The 24,705-nt window shown below is 45.6% G+C and overlaps 1 protein-coding gene across 5 annotated transcripts in view; it reads right to left on the reverse strand.

Moving 5' to 3' along the window:
* TMEM178A (transmembrane protein 178A) overlaps nt 1-24,705 on the reverse strand; it is a 229,639-nt gene that overhangs the window by 36,513 nt on the left and 168,421 nt on the right. For 2 of the 5 annotated variants that reach the window (XM_079940540.1, XM_079940539.1), the window contains exon 1: nt 12,846-13,401. The exons of the other annotated variants lie outside the window; for them this stretch is intronic. In XM_079940540.1, coding sequence (XP_079796666.1) covers nt 12,846-13,245 — 400 coding nt within the window. In that variant the 5' untranslated portion in view covers nt 13,246-13,401. Of the gene's footprint in view, nt 1-12,845; nt 13,402-24,705 lie in introns of those variants that run through there. 5 annotated transcript variants of the gene reach the window in all.

Here is a 24,705-nt window from a genome sequence, read left to right on the forward strand (position 1 = left end):
TGTATCCACCTTTTGGTTATTATGAACAGTGCTGCTATGAACATTCATGTATAAGTTTTTGTTTGAGTCCCTATTTTCCATTCTAGGGTATATTCCATTCTAGGGTATATTCCTAGGAGTGGAACTGCTGGATCATTGCGTCAGTCTATTTTTAACTTATTGGGGAATCCATCAGACCGTGATTTTTAATCAAAGGAAAGACATGATACAATTTTATTTTAGAAAGATAAACCTGATAGATATTTAAAGAAACAAGATCCCAGAGAGCTGGTTCCCCAAAGAGCCACCAAATAGTTGTTCATTTGCTCCTTCCTGCTTTCCTCGCTTTCCTTCCTCCTCACTTGCTTTTTTTCTTTTTGAACCTACAAATTGGCGTGCAATCTGGTGGTCCAAATATATGTCCTCCCACATACCTTGTGGCTCTACACCATCTTTTGAGGCTTCTATGCTGACACCCTGCTAGCTCAGCCCATCTGCAATAGTTCAGATTGTTTTCTTGCTTTGTAATTCCTGCTCTAAAGAGGTATCCAGCTTTAATAAATAGGCCTCTCAGTTTCAAACGAGAGGTCCAAGAAGAGCACAGCAATTCCATCAGGAAAGGTGAAGTGCCCTGGAGTGGTCTGACTTGAACATTCCTGCCGAGATGCCTGAGCGCCATCAGAACACACTCTCCCTCCATCCCACTCCTCCAAACACAGAATCATATGTTGCTAAATAACCACTTCCTCAGGTGGCCTTCCAGGTGTGTAACAACACTGACCTCATCAATACAGTGTGTATTAAATTAATAACAACTGCACTATCAGATCTTGGAGTACATCAAAATCCCCTAAAATGCACAGTTTTGAACATTTTACATCCTTTTTTTTTTTTTTTTTTTTTTTGCGGTACGCGGGCCTCTCACTGTTGTGGCCTCTCCTGTCGTGGAGCACAGGCTCCGGACGCGCAGGCTCAGCGGCCATGGCTCACGGGCCCAGCCGCTCCGCGGCATGTGGGATCTTCCTGGACCGGGACACGAACCCACGTCCCCTGCATCGGCAGGCGGACTCTCAACCACTGCGCCACCAGGGAAGCCCTACATCCCATTTTTTAAAGTGCAATTATGAATAAGCCTCCTTAAAAACAACCATGCAGTCCCTGGGTTACCAGAGATTAAAGAGTTCCAAACAGCTCTTTGGCAAGCAAAGCACAGGGCTTTCAGGGTGCTCCGATATGCCCATGAAGAAGAGCAAAATATGCCGCCCCCAAATATGCCACTTTGACATAAGAATTATTTTGAGCTGAAGCAATTGAGAAGAAGCAGATACAAGAAAAGATTTCTGCCCTTCTCCTAAAAGCAGGACATAAATTTATAAAGGTGCCCCCTCTTTCTTCTCTGTACCAGGAAGGAAAGAAGTGAATTACCAGAGCTAAGTCTAGACCTTTATCAGCCAGAGCTGGTACCAGAGGAATCTACGTAACGATCCTTGCTAATACTAGCCCTGATCTACCATTAGTTTCTCCTTATATTTGCCTTCCCACAATTTGTCAGCCCTAGAAACTCAAAGTCCTTTTCCTTTGTCTTATCACTTCCCTAAAAATATATTGTTCTTAAAAATAAATAAATAAAAAATAATTTTTAAAAAAATGTATTGTTCTTTCGTTAAGATGCTATATAAACCCAAGTTCTAACCACCACTTTGAGTTACCCATCTCTGAGGGCTCCATATGCACGTTAATAACTTCTGTTTTTCTCTTGTTAATCTGTCTTTTATCAGTCAATTTATAGGACCCAACCTGAGAATTTAGGAATATAGTGGAAAAAGAGGTTTTTCCTCCCCTATTCCCATGAGGGCAGGATGTGGAGAGAGAATACGGTAAATCTGGAAGAGCTAGCAAGAAATTGGGGCTCTCCTCTCAGTCCTGTTCTCCCTATGGAATGATCACAGGTAGGACGCAACTGCCATTTGGACTTTCCTGCTGTGGCAGGCACTATGGCTGTGGACACAACAGCCATGTCTCCTGAGCTAACAGTAGCCAGACTTTATTCAGGTGTCAGGCAGGCAAGTGCTTCCTGGGGAGACTGAACCCTTAGCCATTGTCAGGGGAAGCTTGATTGGTCTAAGGGAATCACCATAATCCCATTCTACTCGCCAAGGATTGGTTTAGGAATGGTCATGTGACATAATTCTAACCAATGAGGCCTGTGGGAAATCTTCTGGGAGACTTCTGGGACGTTACACTCTTTTTTTTTTTTTTTTTGCGGTACACGGGCTTTTCACTGTTGTGGCCTCTCCCGTTGCGGAGCACAGGCTCCGGACGCGCAGGCTCAGCAGTTCACAGGCCCAGCCGCTCTGCGGCATGTGGGATCTTCCCGGATCGGGGCACGAACCCGTGTCCCCTGCATCGGCAGGCGGACTCTCAACCAGGGAAGCCCTACGCTCATTTTAAGAATGGTTTAGGAAAAGGGGGCATGGCCTCTCTCTCCTGCTTTATTAGCCTTTGAACTATTGCTATGTGATGAAGTGACTGACACTCCTGCTGACGACCAGCAAGAGACAAGCCTGAAGGCAAAATCGCCCCTGTTGCGACAACTAAAGCCCAACAGAATTCAATCTTTAATTAACCAGCCTAGGTACAGGCTTCCTCCAGAGTTCTTGTTATGGGAGATGATACACTTTCCTTGTAGGTTAAGCCATTTTTATTTGGGTTTTCTACTATTCGGCACTAAAAGATCCTTAACTGATAAACCCACATATGTGAGTGGATGAATGTTTATCAAGCACTTTATTCATTGCATTTTAAAAAATGAGACTGACAACCCAAATTATTATGTTTCATACCTGACCTTTTCAGGAATAAAAGCAACTCCGGAAAGCTAGATATATGGGAGAATACTTAGCCAGGGGGGAAAAAAATTAGGTCTGCCATTTTAACCTGCAAATAGAACTGGAGGACTGCTGAAACAAGAACTGTGTGATAATTTAGGAAATAAAAACATGCTCTCGAAAATACCTATGCCACAAATTTCCGAAATGAAAATCTGGGGCATATTAGTAAGAAGCATCAATTTCTCCCATGGCATAATCAAATATGACTGCAGAATCCTCTTGTATGTGTGGTTTACTGAATAGTCAGCTACTCTGTTTAACGCCTTTCAGGGGCTCTCAGACAGATTTATTTCAAGAACTCTGTCACACTTGGAGGGCAAACAAAACTGTGACCTTTTATGATTTCTCCTGTCATTTTTTTTTAACTTTCTTAAATCAGGTATGTTGGGACCTGTTCATAAGGCTAACAGGTAATTAGTTATTAATACAGCTCCCAATTTCCAAATCAGTGGTGGTGCCTGGGGACGACTTTGGGAGACTGAAGTACGCATGCTCACAGTGTCCACCAGCTCCCTGTACCAGCCTCACCCCTGAAAAACACACAACCTGGATAAAGCCCCCACTCCCACAGCCAATCAGATGGCTGTCTCTAAGCCTCCTCTATACAAGATCAAAGGGCCTCCCCTGTCCAAAAGCTAGACTCCGCTTTATAAATTAAAACTGATCGAGATTATGCTGATAACAACATGCCCTCCCCGTCACAGGCATTCTGAAAACACGCGCTCAGAGAGAAAAGGAGGGAGTCAGAGCTGGTATGCTAGGAATTGCATGTAATTGACAGAAGTCTGCAGGGCACAGGAAAATCCTCTATCACGGCATCACAGGAAAAAAAATTAGGTGAGGATCACGGCTCAAAGTTCCTTTCAACTCTGTGAATCTTTGATTCTACATGTGCTTACCCATTTTCCTCCAACCAATCTGAGTTTCTTTCAGAAAGAAAAGGTAACACTGAGGAAAAAAGGAGAGAAATACATGACTTTGAGGCTTCTTCAGCAGACATCTTCTGGCTGGATTTTATCTTTTACTGCTGAATAGTAAACAGTTTCCTTGTGCCCTTTTTGTTTTGTTTGTTTCAAACACCTGAACAGAAAGACAGTATTTTTCAGAAACGTTCCTGTCAGCAGTCACTGTCGCTTCTCCTGCCACTCTAGTTCAGCCTCTTTATTTGTCTAGTATTTGTTCGTTTTAGCTTCTTTCAACCAACACCTCCATTGTCTGAACACCAAACAAACTCTCCCTAAAATATGTTAGATGCTAAGGATTAAATCACCTGGAATAAGTGATTAAGTATCAGGGGCATAAAACAAACATACTGAGCTTCAACTGGCCCACACTCAATTATTATCATTGACCATTGTATTTTTAGTTTCTTCCCCCCTTACAGTTTATCTTCCGCTAGGTCAAACTGTCTCTCTGATGATGAGTTCCGTAATTTTTCAAACCCATGACAAGTGATCGATTCTGTTGCTTTTCAGGATAACCTCCTTGAGTACCATTTAACAGGATGCCCATGCTGAAAAATTCCATGACAACTGTAAACATGACTGTAAGCAGTTTTCAAAATTGTGAGAACATAAGAAATGGCATTCGAACTCAAATTAACCAACAGCCCCATCCGCCTGCTCAGACCCTCTTCCTCACTACTCTGGGGGTCCTTAGAGAAAGCACAACCTCACGGGGCAAGGAGGATACCGCACCCGTGTTTTTCACTGAGCAGCCTCTTCTTTGCAAAAGCAATTCGTTTCAACACTCATTAGTAACATTTGTTGACTGATTTCTGAGTGAAGCAAATGTTTACATCCCCCGCACCAAACAAAAATTCCTTAAAATGTAGACAAGAGAGATCCAAGTCACATACAGCCTCCCACCCCTACCCTCACGCCCCACTCTCCCAATCTTGCCTGCTATAGACGCTAAGGATACAAGTCAGTGCTTACTGGCATGGCAGATGGAGGCATCAGTGTTGATTTACAGTTGAGGTACCTGTCGTAAAGGGACAATGAAGCCTTCTGGAATTATCTATACATCCAGAATTTCCCACATACTTCTGGAATCACTTCCCCGTCTACCTATGTGGTATCAAATAACCCAGAGAAACCAAAAGGGAACATATTACAACCTTCTGGTCCTTGAAGGAGAAATGAGTTGATTGATTTTTTCCCATGAACAAAATACTTAAAAGTCTGAACACTGGGGGACATCCAGCAAATTACAGAAAATAATTCAGTGTGTCCTCAGTCAGTCAAGATAACGGAAACTGAAATATGGTTTGTATTGTTCCCCTTTTTTCACTTGCTAATGCATTCCCTGATGGGTGTCCCCATGACATTATTATTTGGTCTGCAATCAGCTTATCTGGCTGAGTTACAAGAAAGATGGAATGCAGCCTGTAGTTTCCCCGTACTCTGCAGCAAACAAAGGCTGTCAGCTTCAAGAGGGCCGATGTGGGCTCTCTCAGGCTCCAAGTTCAGCTACATCCTTTTAGTTAAAACTTGCAATAAAACAGATTAATCACTGCAATCACTTTTAACCACAGGGAAACACTGTAAAAAAGTGAAAACATAAACCATCATAAATTTTACCAGGTTTTGAAGATAAAGTCCATTTTCTACTGAAAAACGCCTTTATGTTGATAAAAATCTTTACAACCAGTTGTGCAAAGCTTTAGACAATAGCAATGGTGTAGTGGGTTTTTCTTATGGGTTTTAAAATTTATTTATTTATTTATTTTGCGGTACGCGGGCCTCTCACTGTTGTGGCCTCTCCCATTGCGGAGCACAGGCTCCGGACGCGCAGGCTCAGCGGCCATGGCTCACGGGACCAGCCGCTCCGCGGCACGTGGGATCTTCCCAGACCAGGGCACGAACCCGTGTCCCCTGCATCGGCAGGCGGACTCTCAACTACTGCGCCACCAGGGAAGCCCTATTTTTATTCTTTTAACCAGCAAATAATACAGGAAAATGAGCCTCAGATGGTCACACAATTGAGTGTCAAAGAAGGACAGTGGAATCTCTCTGAAAGACAAAGTGGACAGACACAAGGAAGATGGACTCAGGAATAAGGACACAGTCAACCCGAGGTCACAGTTTGCTTGGCAGAGGTCAAAGGTCAGTAACCTGGGGTATACCACACTGCAGGTGGGCTCAAAGAGGAAAGGAGCGTTCACCCTTGGTAACTGTTGGGAAAACCCTAGGACCTGCCTAAATTCCTTCAATGTGGCCACTCCCCATGGTCTCCCATTTAGCATTGACACTGGGAGACTCGGTTACTCCCTCAGTGGAACGTAACTTCCAGATGCTCCCCAAACAAAAGCATATCTTCTGTGGTAATCAAGAACACTTGCAATTATGAGCAGTCTGCCTGATGGGCTTTAACGGCTCATTTTGAGCTTTGAAAAAGAAAAATCAGGAGCTAAGGAAAAAATCACAGCCCCTCGGGTGTAACTGGATGTGAACTTTCTATGGCATAGCCAAAAACTCTTCCGTTTTTCCCCTCAAGGCCATTGCTAAATGTTATCCATGAGACATGGTGGATACAAATGGCACTGACTCTGGCAATTTTGATCACAAACCACTTAAAGCACCAACCACTTTTGTGTTTATGAATCACTTTTAAAAGGTGACTTCCCTGTGCAGATGGAAAGAATGGAAGCAAGTATCTTTTTTTTTTTGATAGCAGAGAGGCGAGTAAGAATCTAATTTCTATGCAAGATAACCTTCAGGAGTGTTAGCAACAGGATGTGTTGAAACATAGGGTATCACACTTGGGTAACGCTGTGCCTAAGGTCAGAAATGATACAGAAATAAAATGCATCTTCTTCTGTCCCCTGTGCAAGATGAATACGTGTGATACAACGGTGGCCTAGGAGACCCACCACAGAGGTCAGCCATGATAGTAAACGAACAGTCCTTCTTCTTCTGCCCAGATGAGAAACTCAGCTTTGCTGATGTGCAGTGAGAACAGCAGTCTTCCAAGAGGAGCGTATACATGCCAGGGGGTACACAAGCAGTCCTTTGGAAAGTGTGGGTGAAAATAGTTGAACTTCTTTTTCTATTTATTACCCCATCCCTTCAAGGGTTGCTTTTGTCTGTGTTTCATGATGTATATGTCAGGACAGTCCATGCACCTGATTTTAAAATGAATAAATATAAATTACATAGAGTGAGGCTGAAGACAAGTTTGGAGACCACTGCCTTGAGAAGTAAAGAAAGAAAAAGGAAGTCTTAATGATACCCCCAGCACCCCCAAAACTGAGGAATCCCTTTGCCAGCAGCATCTTCTGGTCCAAGAGAAGGTCTGAGGACAGTATGTGAACAAATGGGTCGGGGAAGAGAAACAGTGCTTGCCTCTCAGATTTCCCAGATACATCTGCTCTTGGGAGATAATTATTCTAACACAAATGATACTTTGGTCTACAAATGAGCTGGAGAAAATCATCAATCTATTTCTGTGTCAGGTAGAACGTAGTGGGTCCTGTACAGACTATTAATTTCATGGAAAATAAGCCAACAGGGGAAACAGATATATCATTAGCAGAGTGAAGAAGAGACCCAAGGAATTCCTACCAATCCTCCTACTTTCTTTTACTTGCAGAGAGTGAAATGACAAAGTATTTATGTCCCACTGTCTTTGATATCTCTGTTTATCTCATTAAAGGAAAAATGCTTCTGAAACCACAAGGACATGCTGTATTTCACGTTTCAAGAATTCAATCCCAAATGATTTATCCAGGTTAACAGTATGCCTACAGAATTAGAATCTTCACATTGCTGAAATTCTATCACTTTTAATTTCATAAAAACAAAACACTACAACATTCATTTTCCTTTTGTTTATTGCAGGCAATATATAATATTAGGATTTGGTTTACATAAACAAAGTACATCTATTTGAAAAATAGTGTTAATTGTTTTTAATGAAATTTTTTAATTAAAATTTTTTTTTCAATTAAAGTTAAGGCTAGTAAGAACAGTTGGCACTTTTGATATCATTTCAATGACTAACTCCTATTCAAAATTAATTTCTCCAAAGTTCCACATAATGTATTCACAAGACTCTTCAATGTTTATTTATTAAACTCAGTGTTTTCAGTAACTGAAAGAAGCATTATAGAATGTTTCCAACTGAGTCTCCTTCCATCTGTCCTCCTATTTTACTGTTCAACCAGTAGTTTAAACCTAAGAATTGCACTTGGAACAGAATGGCCGGGCGTCCCCCAAAGGGTACAGCTCTCCATCACTCTGCACTGTATTTTCTGTCACGTACTTACCAGCTCTAGCAGCTTGCACAGCGTTCTTCCCACAGCCTACTAAGAGTAATGACTATATAATCCACTAGAAAATAACTCCACCACTTGATATAAACTCTATTAGGGCAGGCATTTTTATCCATTTTGTTCAATCCTGTATCTTCTATACCTAAAACAATACCTGGCTTTCAATATATATTTATTGAGGGAATAAACTGGATGAACGAAGGAATAAAGAACCTACTCTTTTTTTTTGCGTTACGCGGCCCTCTCACTGTTGTGGCCTCTCCCATTGCGGAGCACAGGCTCCGGATGCGCAGGCTCAGCGGCCATGGCTCACGGGCCCAGCCGCTCCGCGGCACGTGGGATCTTCCCGGACCGGGGCACGAACCCGTGTCCCCTGCATCGGCAGGCAGACTCTCAACCACTGCGCCACCAGGGAAGCCCAAGAACCTACTCTTTAAACCCATTCTCTCAAGTTCCTACCACAAGGCTCCTTCAACTATTCTAGCCCCCCTGTTGCTGGGTGGAGGATGACTTCATTTGCATACTTATCAGAGACTGTCTTTACTGTGACAAGCAAAGCTTCCTTAGCAACAAAAGTTAACTGCAAGAAGGGTCTGTGTATGGAAGAATAAGTTAGTCAATTGACCAGCTCAAACACAAAAGAATCCCCACATGTGTAGCCGAAATCTCCCTAATATGACCTTGCACATAACAGCCTTTCGATGGGCATTTGTTTTATTGGATCGTAAACTATGATAATATAGTGTGAACCTAATATCTCTACAGCATTTGTAAGCTCCCATGTTATCCCAGTGGGCAAGATAGTGAAATGTGGATTAGTCAATACAGTAAGAGGAAAAACAACAGTATGCAAACTGTGCTGGTGGCTGGTCTTTCGTCAGCCTGGGAGAGTAGCATCGAGTTCTAGTCTTGGTCCTTAACGGATTTATCTATAACTTTACCTCCATTCTTACTGAAGGTCCTGGTTGGAGGTCCAATCTAGGGGAGACCTTCTAGGGTCACTCTGGGCTACAAGTAAACAGAATCATAATGAAAGGGTGACAATCAGAGTTTGATGATTTTCCCAAATACTTGTCCCAATGAGACCGCTGCTCTTCTGGCTCATGTGATTTCTCTTAAGTAGATGAACACTACAGAGCCTATATGTTGCACTTCTAAGCCAATCTCTTATTCTCCACATTGTCTGTTTCTTTTTCCTCTACATCTCTCAGAAATATTTTCCCAGCCTCCAGGAAATGCAAACAATTCCAATTGTGAGAGGTCTTCCATATTATCAACTCTATATTTTCCCCTCTGTAACTTTCACCCACCTCCTGGCTTTGTTTTTGTTTTTGTTTTTGTGGTACATGGGCCTCTCACTGTTGTGGCGTCTCCCGTTGCGGAGCACAGGCTCCAGACGCGCAGGCTCAGCGGCCATGGCTCACGGGTCCAGCCACTCCGCGGCATGTGGGATCTTCCCGGACCGGGACACAAACCCATGTCCCCTACATAGGCAGGCGGACTCTCAATCACTGCGCCACCAGGGAAGCCCCCACCTCCTGGCTTTGTGCTCTAAGTCCACACGAAGAAAGGCTGACCTCTTTTTCCCTCAAAAGCTCATTAAGTATGTCAGGCACTTCTTGTGGCCCTTTCCACCCTTCCCCACTCTCCCATCTGAGTCTACTTTTCTTCATTTCCTATCGTTAACATTTCTAAATCTTAGGACTCATAAGGTAGTTCAGAGAAGAAAGTAAGAATGAAATGTGGGACCCTAGTTGTCCAAAGTTTTTAATTAGATGTCATGTTGATTTCTAGTTATACAGGGCTCATTTAAGACATTCATACCACAGCCACAGATGTCAAAATACACCACAAATGCCAAATTCATATCACAGATGCCAAAACAAAGGTAATAATGTCTACCTAACATGGGTGTCAAAATCATCTGTTGAAATTATTCTTAGAATCACAGAAATTTAAAGCTGTTCATTTCACCCATTCATCTCACAGATGATGAAACTGAGATCTAGAAGAGTTATGTAGGTAGCCCAAGGTAGATGAGTAGCAATACTGAAAGTACTTGAGGCCCTTCTGGCCATCTCCCAAACAACAAATTATGATCAAGGACGTAACGTACTGAACGTCTGTCATTTCCTCCAAACTCCTCATGTCAATAATGTCAGGCTTCCCAAGAAGCTAAATTTACATTGCTATTAGTACAACAATGACAGATTTTAGAACTAGAAAATCCCCTAAAGAACAGTGAGCCTTCCTACTATGAACCAGAAAACTGAAGGCCAAGGAGGCCTGGACACTTGTTGGAGGAAGCCCTGCGATTTAGCAGTAGAGCCAGCAATGGAGCCCAGGTCTTCTGATGACAACCTAGAACTCTTCAGTATCCTACAAAAAGGATTAGCTAAACACCATCAATATTACAAATCTGAGATCGTTTTTGTTTTGTTTTGTTTTGTTTTTTTGCGGTACGCGGGCCTCACTGCTGTGGTCTCTCCCGTTGTGGAGCACAGCCTCCGGATGCGCAGGCTCAGCGGCCATGGCTCACGGGCCCAGCCTCTCCACGGCACGTGGGATCCTCCCAGACCGGGGCACGAACCCGTGTCCCCTGCATCGGCAGACGGACTCTCAACCACTGCGCCACCAGGGAAGCCCTGAGATCGTTTTAATACAAACTTGCATTTATGACTAGAAAACTATAATTCTTTTAATTAGCACACAAGTTCTGTCTTAGGAAAGTGCTAGGCTGGACAACTGTTTGTCAGAAAGATGTAGAAGAAGGGAGTCAACAATGCGGGGGAGGTTGGATTGAATGACCGCTAAAGTCCCTTCAGCCTCTAGGATTATTCGATTCTGAACTTCCCTGGAGCTCGGCACCTCAGCTAGCCAGCCCAGGTGGGGAGGTGGGGAATGTGCAAGTGTCCTGTGGGACACCCTCTCCTGCCTGCCATTGGATTGAATGAACTCTACCCTGCTGTTTCAGGCATTATTCTATATCCAGTTTACATGCAATCAAATACTCTCGGCAGAGGAAGAGCGTAAGGAAATGCAGCTCTAGTCATTTCCAAAGACAGACTACACTGCTTAGCTTTCAAAATTGCCTTGCCTAAGCGAGCATTCCATAACCGAACCTCCAAATTCAGCTTTTACAGTTTGTTCATGTACTGTGCTACTATCCAAATTAATTATGCAGCATCTTCACGAGGAGAAATCAGATTTGGATGTGAGTTAGGAGAGGAAAGAATACAGCGCCCTTCCCAAAGGAAGGTTAGTGTATCTGCTTCCCCCCAAGAGCGCTGGAGTCCTTCCACACACAGACAGATTTCAGATGGCAGTCCCCAGCTGAGCTAGCCATGGGAAGGAAGAAGTTGACATGTTTGAGAAATGAGGAATACGCCAACGAACAACACTCTGAGGCCAACATGTTATTAACCCCCTCCTTTCCATGCAATTCCATTCCAAACCGGAATTCAACACAAATCTGCTTCTTTGCTTTCCTGAATGGCTACTAAATCTTTAAATGTACTGATTTTAGACGTCTTCTTTTTTCGCAATAATGAGTCCCAGGGAAGAAGGTGGGTTGTTTTATTCTTTCCATCTCAGAGAAAAAGAATTTGTAATAAGGGTCAAGCTCGGAAAGTTAGAAGGAAGCCTCAGCAGTAGGACTGTCACACTGAATATTCTTACATGAATGACATTTACCAAAAAAATTCAATCGATCCGATTATGCACATGGGAGCCAGGTGTCACCTAGACCTCAGAAGAGCAAATTGATGCTCTACAACTCAGTGTCAAATAACAAAACAACAACAAAAACAGCCTTACGAGGTATCACAAATTTAAGAGAGAGTGATTCTGTAGAGACTCCATGTGCAAATACGGAAAGCTCTACTTTAAAAGGCTTGGACCGGTTTTCCACTCTCCTCGCCCTGGTGTGACTAGCCTAAGGATGGTGTGCCCAGTCATCAGGAAGGTTGGAAAAAAGTAGATGTCCTATCGGCATTCAGCTGCCTCCACCAATGCATTAATGTTATCTGAGGTCTAACCCAAAGGAACCCTGCACTTCGGGGGTTTAGAGGAAGGTTCCTCCCGCCTCCTGAGCTCCCCATTAGCCTGCCAGGCTGGCATACCACATCAGTCCCGTCTGCTACCAACATCAGCACAATACAAGAAAAAGCCCTTTTCCTCCTCTTCTGAGGTTTGCAACCACTTTTCCTTCAAAGGTATTTCTAAAAGGAAAGTACAACTTAAGGGAAGGAGCCCAACTGGGAAAGGTCGGGTCTTTTTGATGTTTACCTTCCCGGGGAGCAGCGTCCAGAAAACAGACCCGTGCGTTCCAAGTCAGGCACGTGTACAAAGACAGCGAAGGACGAGAGGCGAGGAGAAGAGGGGGGGAAAGGAGGCCAAGGAAGCAAAGGAGATAGAGGCGGGGGGCTGAAGCCCAGACTTGAGGGAAGAGGGGAAAAAGAAAAGGAGGATGGAGAGGAAAGAAGAGAGCCGGGGAAAGGAAGAGGAGCGGGAGAGAACAAGGGAGGGACGGGGAAAGAAAGAGAGAGGGGAGGGGTAAAGAAAGGAGGCGGCGGGGGAGACGAAAGAATGTGCCGGGGACGCGGCGGGGAGGCGGCCGCGGGGACAGGCGCGCCCCTGGGGAGCCGCGGGCTGCTTTCCACGCGCGGGCGCCCGGGGCGCAGGGCGCGCCCGCCGCTCACCTTTCAGGATGAGGGTGTCGATGTCCCGGTCGATGCCCAGGAAGTAGCACTTCCTCCAGAGGCCCGAATAGGTGGCGAAGAGCGGCCGGCCGCACTCGGCGTCCAGCCCGCCGAGCCCCAGCAGCGAGCGCCAGGACTCGGGGTCGGCGCGCCCGGGGCCGCCCGGGAGCAGCCGGCGCCCGAGGGGGGGCGAGTCCCGCAGCGGCAGGTGAGACAGCGGCATCAGGCGGTTCTTCTGGTCCGGGGGGTCGGCGCCCGCGCGGCTGCGCTCGCAGCTCTCCTTGTGGCGCCGGGGGTCGGTCTCGTACCAGTGGTCGGTGAAGATGGCCGTGACCAGCAGCCCCAGGGAGCAGAGGCTGAGGCCGAGGCTGAGCGCCGTGACGAGCGCCCGCGGCTCCATGGCTGCCCGCCCCGCCGCGGCCGCCGGTGGGCTCGCGCGCCGCCGCCAGACACAATGCACTTGGCCTCCGCTCGCTCCGCGCTCCCCCACCTGCCCCCCACCTCCCGCCCGCCCTCGGCTCGCGGCCCGGCGCGCTCCCTCCTCGGCTCACTTTCGACCGCGCGCCCGCCCCCTCCCCGGTCCGCCGCTCCGCGCCTCCCCGAGCCTCGAGCGCTCCCTCGCCCCCCGCCTCTCCCGCAGCCCCCTCGCCTCCCTCCCGGCGCCGCCACCCCCGCGCACCCCTGCGCCCGCTCTGCACCTCGCGACCAACCCGTCCTCCCTGCTCTCCCGCGATCCCCCTTCCCTTGTGGATCCCTCCTCGCCGCCCTCACTTCTCCCTCGTCCCTTCCTCTCTCCTCTTCACCCTGTCCCTACTTTCCCCCTACTTTTCTTCAACTCTTCCTCCCTCTCTTTTCGTCCCTCTGTTGGCCTCCTCCTTGTCGCTTTCTATCGCTGCCCTGGACGCGATGTTTCTCTCCAGCTACCCCCGAGCACACTGCCTGCCGTCCTCTCCCCTCCAACGACCTGAAAAGACATCCACCAACATCAGACCTAGTCTTGTCACTTGTCCAAGTTGATGTTGATCAGTGTCGCGTTTTCTACCCAGAAACAAATCCCATCCGGGTCGGGCTGCGTGGTGATATTTAACTCTTAGGAATCTCGATCTGGAGACGAAGACCCTTTCTCCGTCCTCCCGAAGGATGCAGCCTCGGAGACCCCTCGGCAGCTCTATCTCCCTGTCATCCTCCCTTTCTCTCTCACTTGCCCACGGCAGCCTCTCAGCGCTCTCTCCGCTCCAGCCCCTCTTCTGAAAGAAAGGCACCGAGCGTGACTGGAGCCATAGGTCTCTAGGGCCAGAGATTTTCTCCCACTCCAGCCTGCTCGGAGATGGACTTCTTTTTCGTTGACCACCTCCATCTCCCGCCGGAGTGACGGCCTCCTGGCATTTCTAGAAGCGCACAGGATCAATAAGCCCTTGCAATGGCACCTGCTCTGTGAGGTGATTACTGCCTTTGAATAAAGAAAGCCCTTAGTAATAAATCAGAGGAATGATTTGTTTTTTATCTCCTGTGCAAGTTTCTTGCATGGACTGTGAGGGTCAGCAGCGAAGCAAAGTCAACATCTCAGCCTGCGTCTGTTTTCCAGGGCACTGGGCAGTCTCAGATGTTAATTCGGAGAATGGCAGGCAGATTCACATTTTCTACAATGAGGAAACGTTAGGACTCAGGGTCCTGAGTTAATTGTGTTGTGCAGCCTCACGACAAAGGAGCAATACCCTCGTGCCACTTAGTGCCCCTGGGGCCACATCACAGACAGAAAACCATGCTGCGTGAGCCCAGGGATGCCAATTCTTGTGTTCTTATGCTGTGAAATATTAATGATCAAAAGATGATGAGGCATTCATTAGATGCTGAATGTCATTACTCCACGATTTAATGGGACTTACTAATTAGTGCCCCACATCAATTGGTATGAATGTGATTTATATATTTCCTCTGAAGTGACATCTGTAAGGGTGATATAAGAAACTTGCTGGGATTTATTTTCGTTGCTGTTTGTACTCAGCATCTTCAGAGGGTTTATTTCCCATGAAGACTGTGTACCTCTCCTGAGCACCTCCGTTCACAGATAGATCACTTAAGCAAATCCTTCAGTCATACTGGATGCCCCGTGCCCATTTCTGCTGACCTGACAATGTGAATTATTACCTGAATTTTATCACAGCTTCAGCAAGATCTATGGTGAGCTTCAGTCTAATTAAGGAAGACAAAGAATTATAATTTTAGTGTTCCTCTCACCTATAAGCTTTTCCTTAACAGGAACCGCTAAGCTCATCAAAGGAGTCTTATCTGGATTTACACAAAAATGATGAGACTTAGAAGCTCTCTTTTATTTATACTCTCTCTATACTATGTGTAAATTCCTAAATCTTTATGGATACAGACAGAATATCTTTAACTGTGAGCCCACGGCCGATATCTGAAATTCGCTCAAGTTGTCATGTGTCCTTTTATTTTTTAAAACACCTCTTGAGATAAAGATATCAGATAAAGATAAAGATATTACAAACCTTGCAAGTTCCAAGGGTGGTCAAACCTTTAGCAACTCTTCACCCACTTTTCAAACCCTGAGTTACTCTAAGAAAAAAATATTCTGCCACATTTCAGAGTCATCTGATTATCTTCACACAATAACCATGACCCGACTGGGGCTGACAGAAGGAAACCTCTTTTTCAGGCACTTATGTTTAACTTAAAAGAAAGTAATGTTCTGCTTCATTTTCCTAGCCAGAACCCTTGATCATACCCTTCTCAGAAAATAGCACGATCCTTGAAGTGCATTTATGTCTATGTTGAAGACCAGTCTCAGCATATAATCCAAAGGTTACTATGTGATGGATTACCCTTGACAGTATTCCATAAACAATGTCACACGTTACAAATACGGGCCAGCAGCAGGTAATGAGAGCACTGCCTCCGCTGGTGTAGCATTAACAGCATCAGCGGGGATGTGACATATGATGTGTGTACAGGTTTTGCTACAGCAACTGCGTATCGTTCCATCCACATTCTTACATCTTCTCTTTTGGATATTTCCAACAATGAACTATCACCCACGAGCCCCACTCTGTTAAGGGAGTGGGAAATACAAAGATGAATCAATGGTTCCCATCTTCTGGATGCTCCCAGTCTAGTGGTGAGAGACAGACACATAGATTTTTCTGTGCACTGTAGCACAAAGCAGAACAAAGTGTGTGGCAACGTGGACAATGAAGAGACCAACCACCTGAGGAAGTCAGGAAGGCTACTTAGAGACAGTAACTTTTGAGTTGACTCTCAAAGGATGAGTTAAACTTTACCAAGAGGACTAGATCAGAGACACTGGCATTCCACTCAATATGTCTGACTTACGTATCTACCCGACAGATTTGGAGGCTTCCATATTTGAGCCCACTGTAAAAGAAGAATGCTCTTCTGTGTTTTTAAGTCATAAAGTTGACATCTTCTAATCCCTGACCACAAGCTAAATACTGGCAGGCGAGGAGAAGCAGGAGTCTAAGCCAGAGCACAGTCGATGTATGAGGGCATTTAGCCTGGCAGGTAGTCAAGATGATGGGAGATCACATACCCAACCAGAACACCGAGGCATGTCTCAGCAGTGCTGAGGGCGGTGCCGTGCCCTCAACGTTTTCAAACTTAGCTTCTTCTTCACTTGTCTTAAATTTCCCTTTGCCATCTCCAGATCTGATATCACCAATATCTCCCTTGGAGAATAACAGTGTCCTAAAACGACAGGGATAGAGCTAGAGAATTTCCACCTGGGCGTTTCACTGTGTTGTAGAACTCAGTATGTCTAAAGGTCAACTCATATTTCCCTGTGGTCCAACTGCCCCTCCTCACTTCTCTCTCTTTCTGGTGTTGACAAGTCAGTCAAGACACTCAGACCCAATATTTCAGAATTTTCTATCGCATTCACAAAGTGGTAGGGTTTCTTCCTTTTAAATGTCTATAGCCAATCTTTCCTCTTCATTTCTACCACTTGCTGTCACTATGCCTCTATCACCTCACATCTGGATTATTATTCCAGCTCCCTCCTTGGCCCCAGTGACTCCAGGACAGCTGGGCTCACGGGCAGATCATCCTGAAGTTATCCTGGACACTGATGCCAAATGCATCTTCCTCCAGTGCTGTTTTGATGACGTCATCCTTCAGCACCCAACTCTCCTTTCTAGGTTAGAGAGAATTATCCTCTATATTACACTAGAGTCCTTCTTTGTTACTGTCAGTAGTCCCGTAGCATTTAAACATCCCAATTTATGTGTTGGCCATGTTTAAATATTGAGAAAACAAAACACTTTTGCCTTCTCCAAACACACTTATCATAATATCTAGGTGCTTTATGACATTCATTGTATTTCTCTACACAGAAAGTTCTTAAATAAATATTTTCTTACAAAAAGGTACACACACACACAGGGGGAGAGAGAGAGAGAGAGAGAGAGAGAGAGAGAGAGAGAGAGAGAGAGAGAGAGAGAGAGAGAGAAATCTCCAATTATCACAGAGCTATGGCAATGATTTATTGACATACCTATGCTAAGCTAACCATGCTAGCCATGAATATTCTAAAAGGCTTTCACCCTTTTGCCCCAGTGCTAAGACCAAAAGCAATGTCTTTCCTCATCTCAAACATTTAAATTCCGTAGAATTTACACTATGAAGTTTAACCAAAACCACACACTGGACTTCCCTGGTGCCTCAGTGGTTAAGAATCCACCTGCCAGTGCAGGGGACATAGGTTCAAGCCCTAGTCCAGGAAGATCCCACATGCCGCAGAACAACTAAGCCCGTGCGCCACAGCTACTGAGCCTGTGCTCTAGGGCCCGCGAACCACGACTACTGAGCCTGCGTGCCACAACTACTGAAGCCCATGCGCCTAGAGCCCGTGCTCTGCAACAAGAGAAGCCACCGCAATGAGAAGCCCGCACACCACAACAAGAGAGTAGCCCCCGCTCGCTGCAACTAGAGAAAGTCCGCCCACAGCAACAAAGACCCAATGCAGCCATAAATAAAATTAATTAATTAATTAATTAAAAAACCAAAACAAAACCACACACTGGCTCTCAAAAAGAGGAGGGGTTTATTCATGGTACTATCAGACATTTTTCCAGCATTTAATGTAAGGATAGAGTCAATTATGTTATTGATCTATGATATGTCAATTCTGCAAATAATTGAGATATCTTATTTTAACATGATCATTCTAAACTGTTCCCCACTAACAATTTTATTTTAAGTCAATAACATTTATTGAGCACCTCCAGGGTAAGTTATTGTGCTGGGTCCCACTGCATTATGCAAAGATGAAACAAAACCCATGGCCTGTGCCCTCAGGGAGCTTTAGGTTAGTGGAGGAGAAAGATAGAAATGCAAGAGGCTATAAAGAGGGATGCCTGGACTGAGTGCTGTCACAGAGGTGCAGACAAAATTCAACAGGGAAACCTAGTGCAGGGAGATCAGTTTCCAGTGGGAAGAAGTTGGTTGAGCCAAGTAGATAGACGCTGTCTCAGGGAGGCCTTGGAGGAAGCAACGCATCTTCTGTATATGTGTCAATTTAGTCCAGGGCAAAGCCAAAAGTAAATTTTAGAAGTAGCACCTACCATGGTCCTCCTCTCTACCCCACACATGTGGTAATTCATCTTGCCATTTTGTCACTAACTGGAAGCCTGGAACCAGAAAATACCACAAAGCCCTGAAATAGATGGTGCCTGATAAGTTTCTCATTTCACTGACACACCACGGAATGTCACCATTCTTTTTCACATTCCTGGATTAAGCTGTTTCCTTTTCGGAGCCTTTAAGCACATATGGTGGAAAAAAAAAAAAAAAAAACACGTTCAAAGAAACCCAAAACCATGTTAAGTCCCACTCAGAGTGTGATGTTTTAGCAGATGGTGGCTCATTATCGCCATACCTAACTGTATTCCCCGCCTTATCTGTGTGTCTGGATACTGGCTTTCTAAGTTGAGGGCTAGTTCAGCTCGTTCAGGCCATGTTTGACAACCAAGGCAGAGCTGGACATAACTAAGATAGGTATGTACTCTCTCTGATTCACAGCAGCCTATGATGCTGCCCAGGTGAACAAAATCTGTTGTTTCCAGGTGTCTCTCCTTTTTCTTACCCTTGAACCTCATCTCTGAGTTGTATCTACTCAGAGGCACCAGGATCTGGGGGATACACGTGCACAGGAGTCAGACGACCTATAAATTCCAGACCTACTACTTCTTACCTGCTCATCCTTAGCCAGTTACTCTGAGCAAGTTCTGAAAACCAGGGATATCAACATCTACCTCTCGGGATTAATGAGTCATCATTATCACATGCTAAATATGTTTCCTCCCACTCTTCCCTACTCCATCCACGTAAACACAGAAACATGCTTCAGGAAACCCACAGCCTAATCATATTAAGCCCACGTCATTTAAATGTCATAAATACAAATAGCTAAATAAGTTACTGATGACATGATCTTTTTCCTGTTACTTATTATTCATCTTATTCTTGTAGGAGAGGCAACCTACTATTCTTGTTTGTTCAGTTAACATGTAGTGAGCACCTGTGGGCCAGGGAGAGCACATTCCCGGGAGAGGGGACTGCCAGTGCAAAGGTCCTGAGGCATGAAAGAGCTCTGTATCACTGGGGAACTGGACAGACACCACTGTAGCTACAGAGTAGTGAATGAGGCAGTGAGCAGTATGAGATTCAGCTGCAAAGTTGGTCAGCAGCCAGTTCACACATGGCCTAGAAGGGCATCCTATGAAGTTTGGACTTCGGTCATAAGAAAACCTTGGCAGGGTTTTAAGGAGGGGAGGGGCACGAGTTGATTCATATATTAAACGTCACAGACGACTAAGTGAAAAATGAACTGGGGCTGGGGATGGCAAGTATGAAAGCAGGGAAACCAGTCAGGAGGCTATTTCAATAGTTCAGACAAGGGATGTCAGTAGCTCAGACTAAAGACACAGCAGTGGAGGAAGAGAGGTGGGTCGAGGTTGAACTCATGGAATTACTGGGAGTCCAGATGAGGGAAAGGAAAAATCAAGAACCAGGCCTACATTTCTGGTTTGAGTGTTTGAATGGCGGTATCATGAAGTGAGGTGTGGAATATTCTTGAGAACAAAGTAAAAAATTCTGTTTGGGGCATGTTAAGTTTGAGATGCCATTTAGAAATCTCAATTGGATGTATGAATCTGAGAGTAAGGGCAGCAGTCTGGAAGGGAAGATTTCGATTGTAGAATGTCAGCAGATAGGTGTTAAATGCATGTTGATATTTAAATTCACAGGACTAGGTGAGACTGCTTAGGGGAGAGTGTGGCTAGAAAAACCAGTAGGTTTGGGTCAAGGCAGGCTCGAAGACACTGGAGCATTTAAACCTCCATGGAGGGAGGAAGAGCCACAAAGGAGACCAGGAAGGAAGCCAAGAAAATGCATGTCCCCAAAGCCAAGGCAGGGGAGTCTAACGATATGCTCTGATGACACAGCAACAAGACATATAGAGTCTGGGCTGTGGGGTCGGAGGGACTTGGGCTCAAATTCTATGTGATTATTTTGTGGGGAGTAGGATTTGCTTAGCTACTCCAAGCTTCTGTTTCCTCATCTATAAAATGGGGATCAGAGTAATAATAGAGCTGCTATGAGAATCAAACACACAATGAAAATAAAGCATTAGCAACACAGTGAATGTGAAGGCTGACGTGTAATAAGTGCCCCGTGTGTATGGCAGCTGTTGTGACTGTTGTGATTTACCATCTCCAACAGTAATATCTGGTGGCTGCTCACATCTGCAGGTCATGACCCTCGTGCGGTACAGAACGTTACTCTCCCAAGGGTTGAACCCCAGTGAAAAGCCTGGAGGCTTACCATAAGGCTCCTGCAAACATAAATCATCTGTAGCATTGGTGGAATGATGGGCGTTCAAAAGTGCAAGAAACCATTATGCTCTTTCAATAGGTTATTTTGTTATGAGCCCATAAAGGGGTTCAATGGTGGTTTTTTTTTTTTGCGTTATGCGGGTCTCTCACTGTTGTGGCCTCTCCCGTTGCAGAGCACAGGCTCCGGACGCGCAGGCTCAGCGGCCATGGCTCACGGGCCCAGCCGCTCCGTGGCATGTGGGATCTTCCCGGACCGGGACACGAACCCATGTCCCCTGCATAGGCAGGCGGACTCTCAATCACTGCGCTACCGGGGAAGCCCTCAATGGTGTTTTGTAAATAACCAAAATGAACTGCCAGAGTACGATAAGGTATCTCCCGTCCTCAAGGCCTCTAAATGGATTAGAGAGAAAGGCCTCTGTAGAAAATGACTGCCCATTTTTATGGAAACAAAACACATGAGGGGAACCTAGGTAGAACCTGGATGTCCCCTCCCCGTGCAAGGGGCTGGGAAAGCCCAGAGAGGACAGGGGGACATTAAGCCAGCTGTAAACAGCATCTGGATGAGAGGAGAAAAAGAGACAGCCTCCTCTAAAAAGGGGCAGGCAGAAAAAGGCAGACTCGGGAAGGACCCAAGACCCAGCCACGTTGCGGCTCCTAGAAGCCATGAGGCAGCTCTCCACAAGTGATGAGAGATCCAAACTTCGCCCACGTGACCAGAGTCGACATTCCAGATTCACATCTGGAATGCCACCAGGGGACGAAGATTGAGTCCAATGACCCCGAATGTGGGAATTCAACCCAGGTCTGGAGGCATTCTCCCCCCACTTCAGAGAGCGACATCACCAGCCCGGACAACTCTGGTTTTTTCTTCAGTTCTTGATTTGGACAAGCCTCTTGAAACATTGTTTGAGTCCAGGTAATCATTAGCCAGTATGTGAACAGTTAGTATGAATCAGATACTCCGAAGAACACAGAACACGTGTCGTGTTCTTTACAGCTCTCGGCATGCCGGTATTTCATCAGGCACTGTGGCGTGTGATCATCTGCTGCGCACGGTGCTTGGAGAACCACCCTGTTCTTTCGGAAGGGGTCACCAGTTTGGCAGGACTTGGTACACACCTCCCCACAGCCACACCTGAGCCCCTGTAATGAATGGGTGCCACGTGGCACTGACGGTCACTCAAGTGGAGAAGCAGATGAAAGCTTGAGGACAAATTACCATCTCACCTCTGACTGCTGGTATAGAGAGGGAGCACCCTGTCAGGGTCAGATTTATGAGGCCGATTAAAAAAGAGAGAAAATGTACCAATGGCCAAAAAGGAGTCCAAGTAGGTGGCTTTGATGTATGAGTTCCATCTGCCTAATTTATTTGGTGTCTGTAGTCTGCATGTGACCAAGAGCCCTGGACTAGGTGAGTGGCAAGTCAGGGAGGGGGCTGACAGTGGGGGAGATGTCACTTAGTGTTTTCCAGCCAGGCCACCATGTGCCCTTATGAGCCCCGCTGAGACAAAAACACAACAGAAAGGGATTCTCGCCAAAGAATCCTGGAATTTAGCCAAAAGAAATCCCTGAAGTTTCAAACAGTGAAGTTTAATCCCCACTTCTGGACTTTCTGAATATTTAGGGAAATGCTTCCATTTCTCAATTTCCTTTTCTGAACGCTGCCTGGCTTTTTTGGTCCTGAATAATGTGGACATAGTTTGAATTACTTCCTTTTTCCATCCTCACTCAGCAGTTTACCCTTTTCCATATCAACCACTTTTGCAAAGAAGCCCAGGTTCTTTGTGTCAATAAAATGACAATTGAAAATGGCTCTCACGGCAGTATTGTTAACTGGGTTTATAGAGCACTCTTTTAAATGTTATATTTGGTAGCAATGACAGCAAACTCTAGATATAGAATCCTGAAAAGGGGAGGTCAACACAGAATAGAGCCAGGATCAGGACTAAGGAGATTTGGAGAAGAGGAGCTATCGGAAGTACTCTAGAGACAAAGGAAAAGAGGTGACAATAGCAAATAGTGCATGATCAAGAAATGTTAGAGGGGGCTTCCCTGGTGGCGCAGTGGTTAGGAATCCACCTGCCAATGCAGGGGACACAGGTTTGAGCCCTGATGCAGGAAGATCCCACATGCTGCAGAGCAACTAAGCCCGTGCACCACAACTACTGAGCCTCCACTCTAGAGTCCACGAGCCACAACTACTGAAGCCCACACACCTAGAGCCCATGCTCCACAACAAGAGAAGCCACCACAATGAGAAGCCCAGGCACCACAATGAAGAGTAGCCCCCGCTTGTCACAACTAGAGAAAGCCCGCGCACAGCAATGAAGACCCAACGCAGCCATAAATAAAATAAATAAATATTTTTTAAAAAGAAAGAAATTTTAGAGGGACTTTCCTGGTGGTGCAGTGGGTAAGAATCTGCCTGCCAATGCAGGGGACACTGGTTTGAGCCCTGGTCCAGGAAAATCCCACACACTGCGGAGCAGCTAAGCCCGTGCGCCACAACTACTGAGCCTGTGCTCTAGAGCCCACAAGCCACAACTACTGAAGCCCGCGTGCCTAGAGCCCGTGCTCCGCAACAACAGAAGCCACGGAAGTGAGAAGCCCCCACTCGCCACAACTAGAGAAAGCCCACACACAGCAACAAAGACCCGACGCAGCCAAAAATAAATTAATTAATTTTTAAAAAGATGGTTAGCATAAATTTAAAAAAAAAGAAATGCTAGCTATGTACTATTATTCTATAAATCAGTAGGTAAAAACTGCACAAAATAAGCAGCATATCAAGTGGTAGGCACAGGTCAGAGTTGGTGGGAACAATTATCCCCCAGCCTGGTTCAGCGTGGGTTTGGGTATTTAAAGGTCTAGATGGCTTTGCTTAGGAGAATGGCGATGTCCACGGTTTCCCTGATCTTCCTGCCTACTACTTCCCACCTACAGTCATGGAGCTTTTATGGATTTATAGAATAATAGTATGGATCTGACATTTGTTGATCACATACCATTTGCCAGGCATTGTTCTAAGCACTTTATATGGTTTTTCACTTAATCCTTGTAACAGTTATCATCATCATCATCATCCTCCTCCTCCTCATCATCATCCTTATTTTATAAATGAGGAAACTGAAGCACAGAAAGGGTAAATAACTTGCCCAAGGTCAGACCCTTAGTAAGTGGCAGAGCCAGGACTGAACCCTGCATGCTATGACTCCAGGGCCTGCGCTCTTATCTGTTATTTGTATCATTACAGAGAGGACAGTGTTTTAGACCAGGTGATAATAGTAGAATGACAATGAGTGGTTGGGTTCCAGATAGATATTGAGAGTAGTGCCCACAGGATTTGCTGATGGTAAGAAAGAAAGAAAGAAAGGGACTGGGTGGAGTTGTCATCAGTGGACACGGGGAGACTATGGGAAGTGTAGGTTGGAGCAGTGACGCTCTCAAGAGCTAGGTTTGGGATGCACTAAATTGAGACGCCTATTAGATCTCTAAGTGGAGATGCTGAGTGAGCAATTGGAAACACACATCTAGGGCTTGGGGAAGGGGTTCAGGCAAAGAGATAAATTTGAGAGCCAACAGAATCCACATATAGATGGTACTTTAAACCATGAGACTGGATGATGTCACCCAGGGAGTAAGTGTTGACAGAAAAGAAAAAAGGGCCAAGGACTGAGACATGGAAATCTGCTACAAGTTGAGAAGCATGATGAGTTGAGTAAGAACTAGCAAAGGAGACTGGAGGGGCATGGACAGAGAGACAGGAGAGGGTGGGTCTGGAACACCAAGTGAAGAAGGTGTTTCAAATAGAAGAGTCATCAAGGTCACAACGTTTCTGATTGGTCAAGCAAGATGGGAAATGAGAAGTGACCACTGGATTTAGCAAAGAGGAGGTCCTTGGTGACCTTAATAAGAGCATTTTCAGCAGACTGTTGGGGATGTAAGCTCAACTAGAATGCGTTCCAGACAGAATAGGAAAAGAGAGGTTA

This window comes from Stenella coeruleoalba (assembly GCF_951394435.1).
Source record: "Stenella coeruleoalba genome assembly, chromosome: 13".
NCBI lineage: Eukaryota > Metazoa > Chordata > Mammalia > Artiodactyla > Delphinidae > Stenella > Stenella coeruleoalba.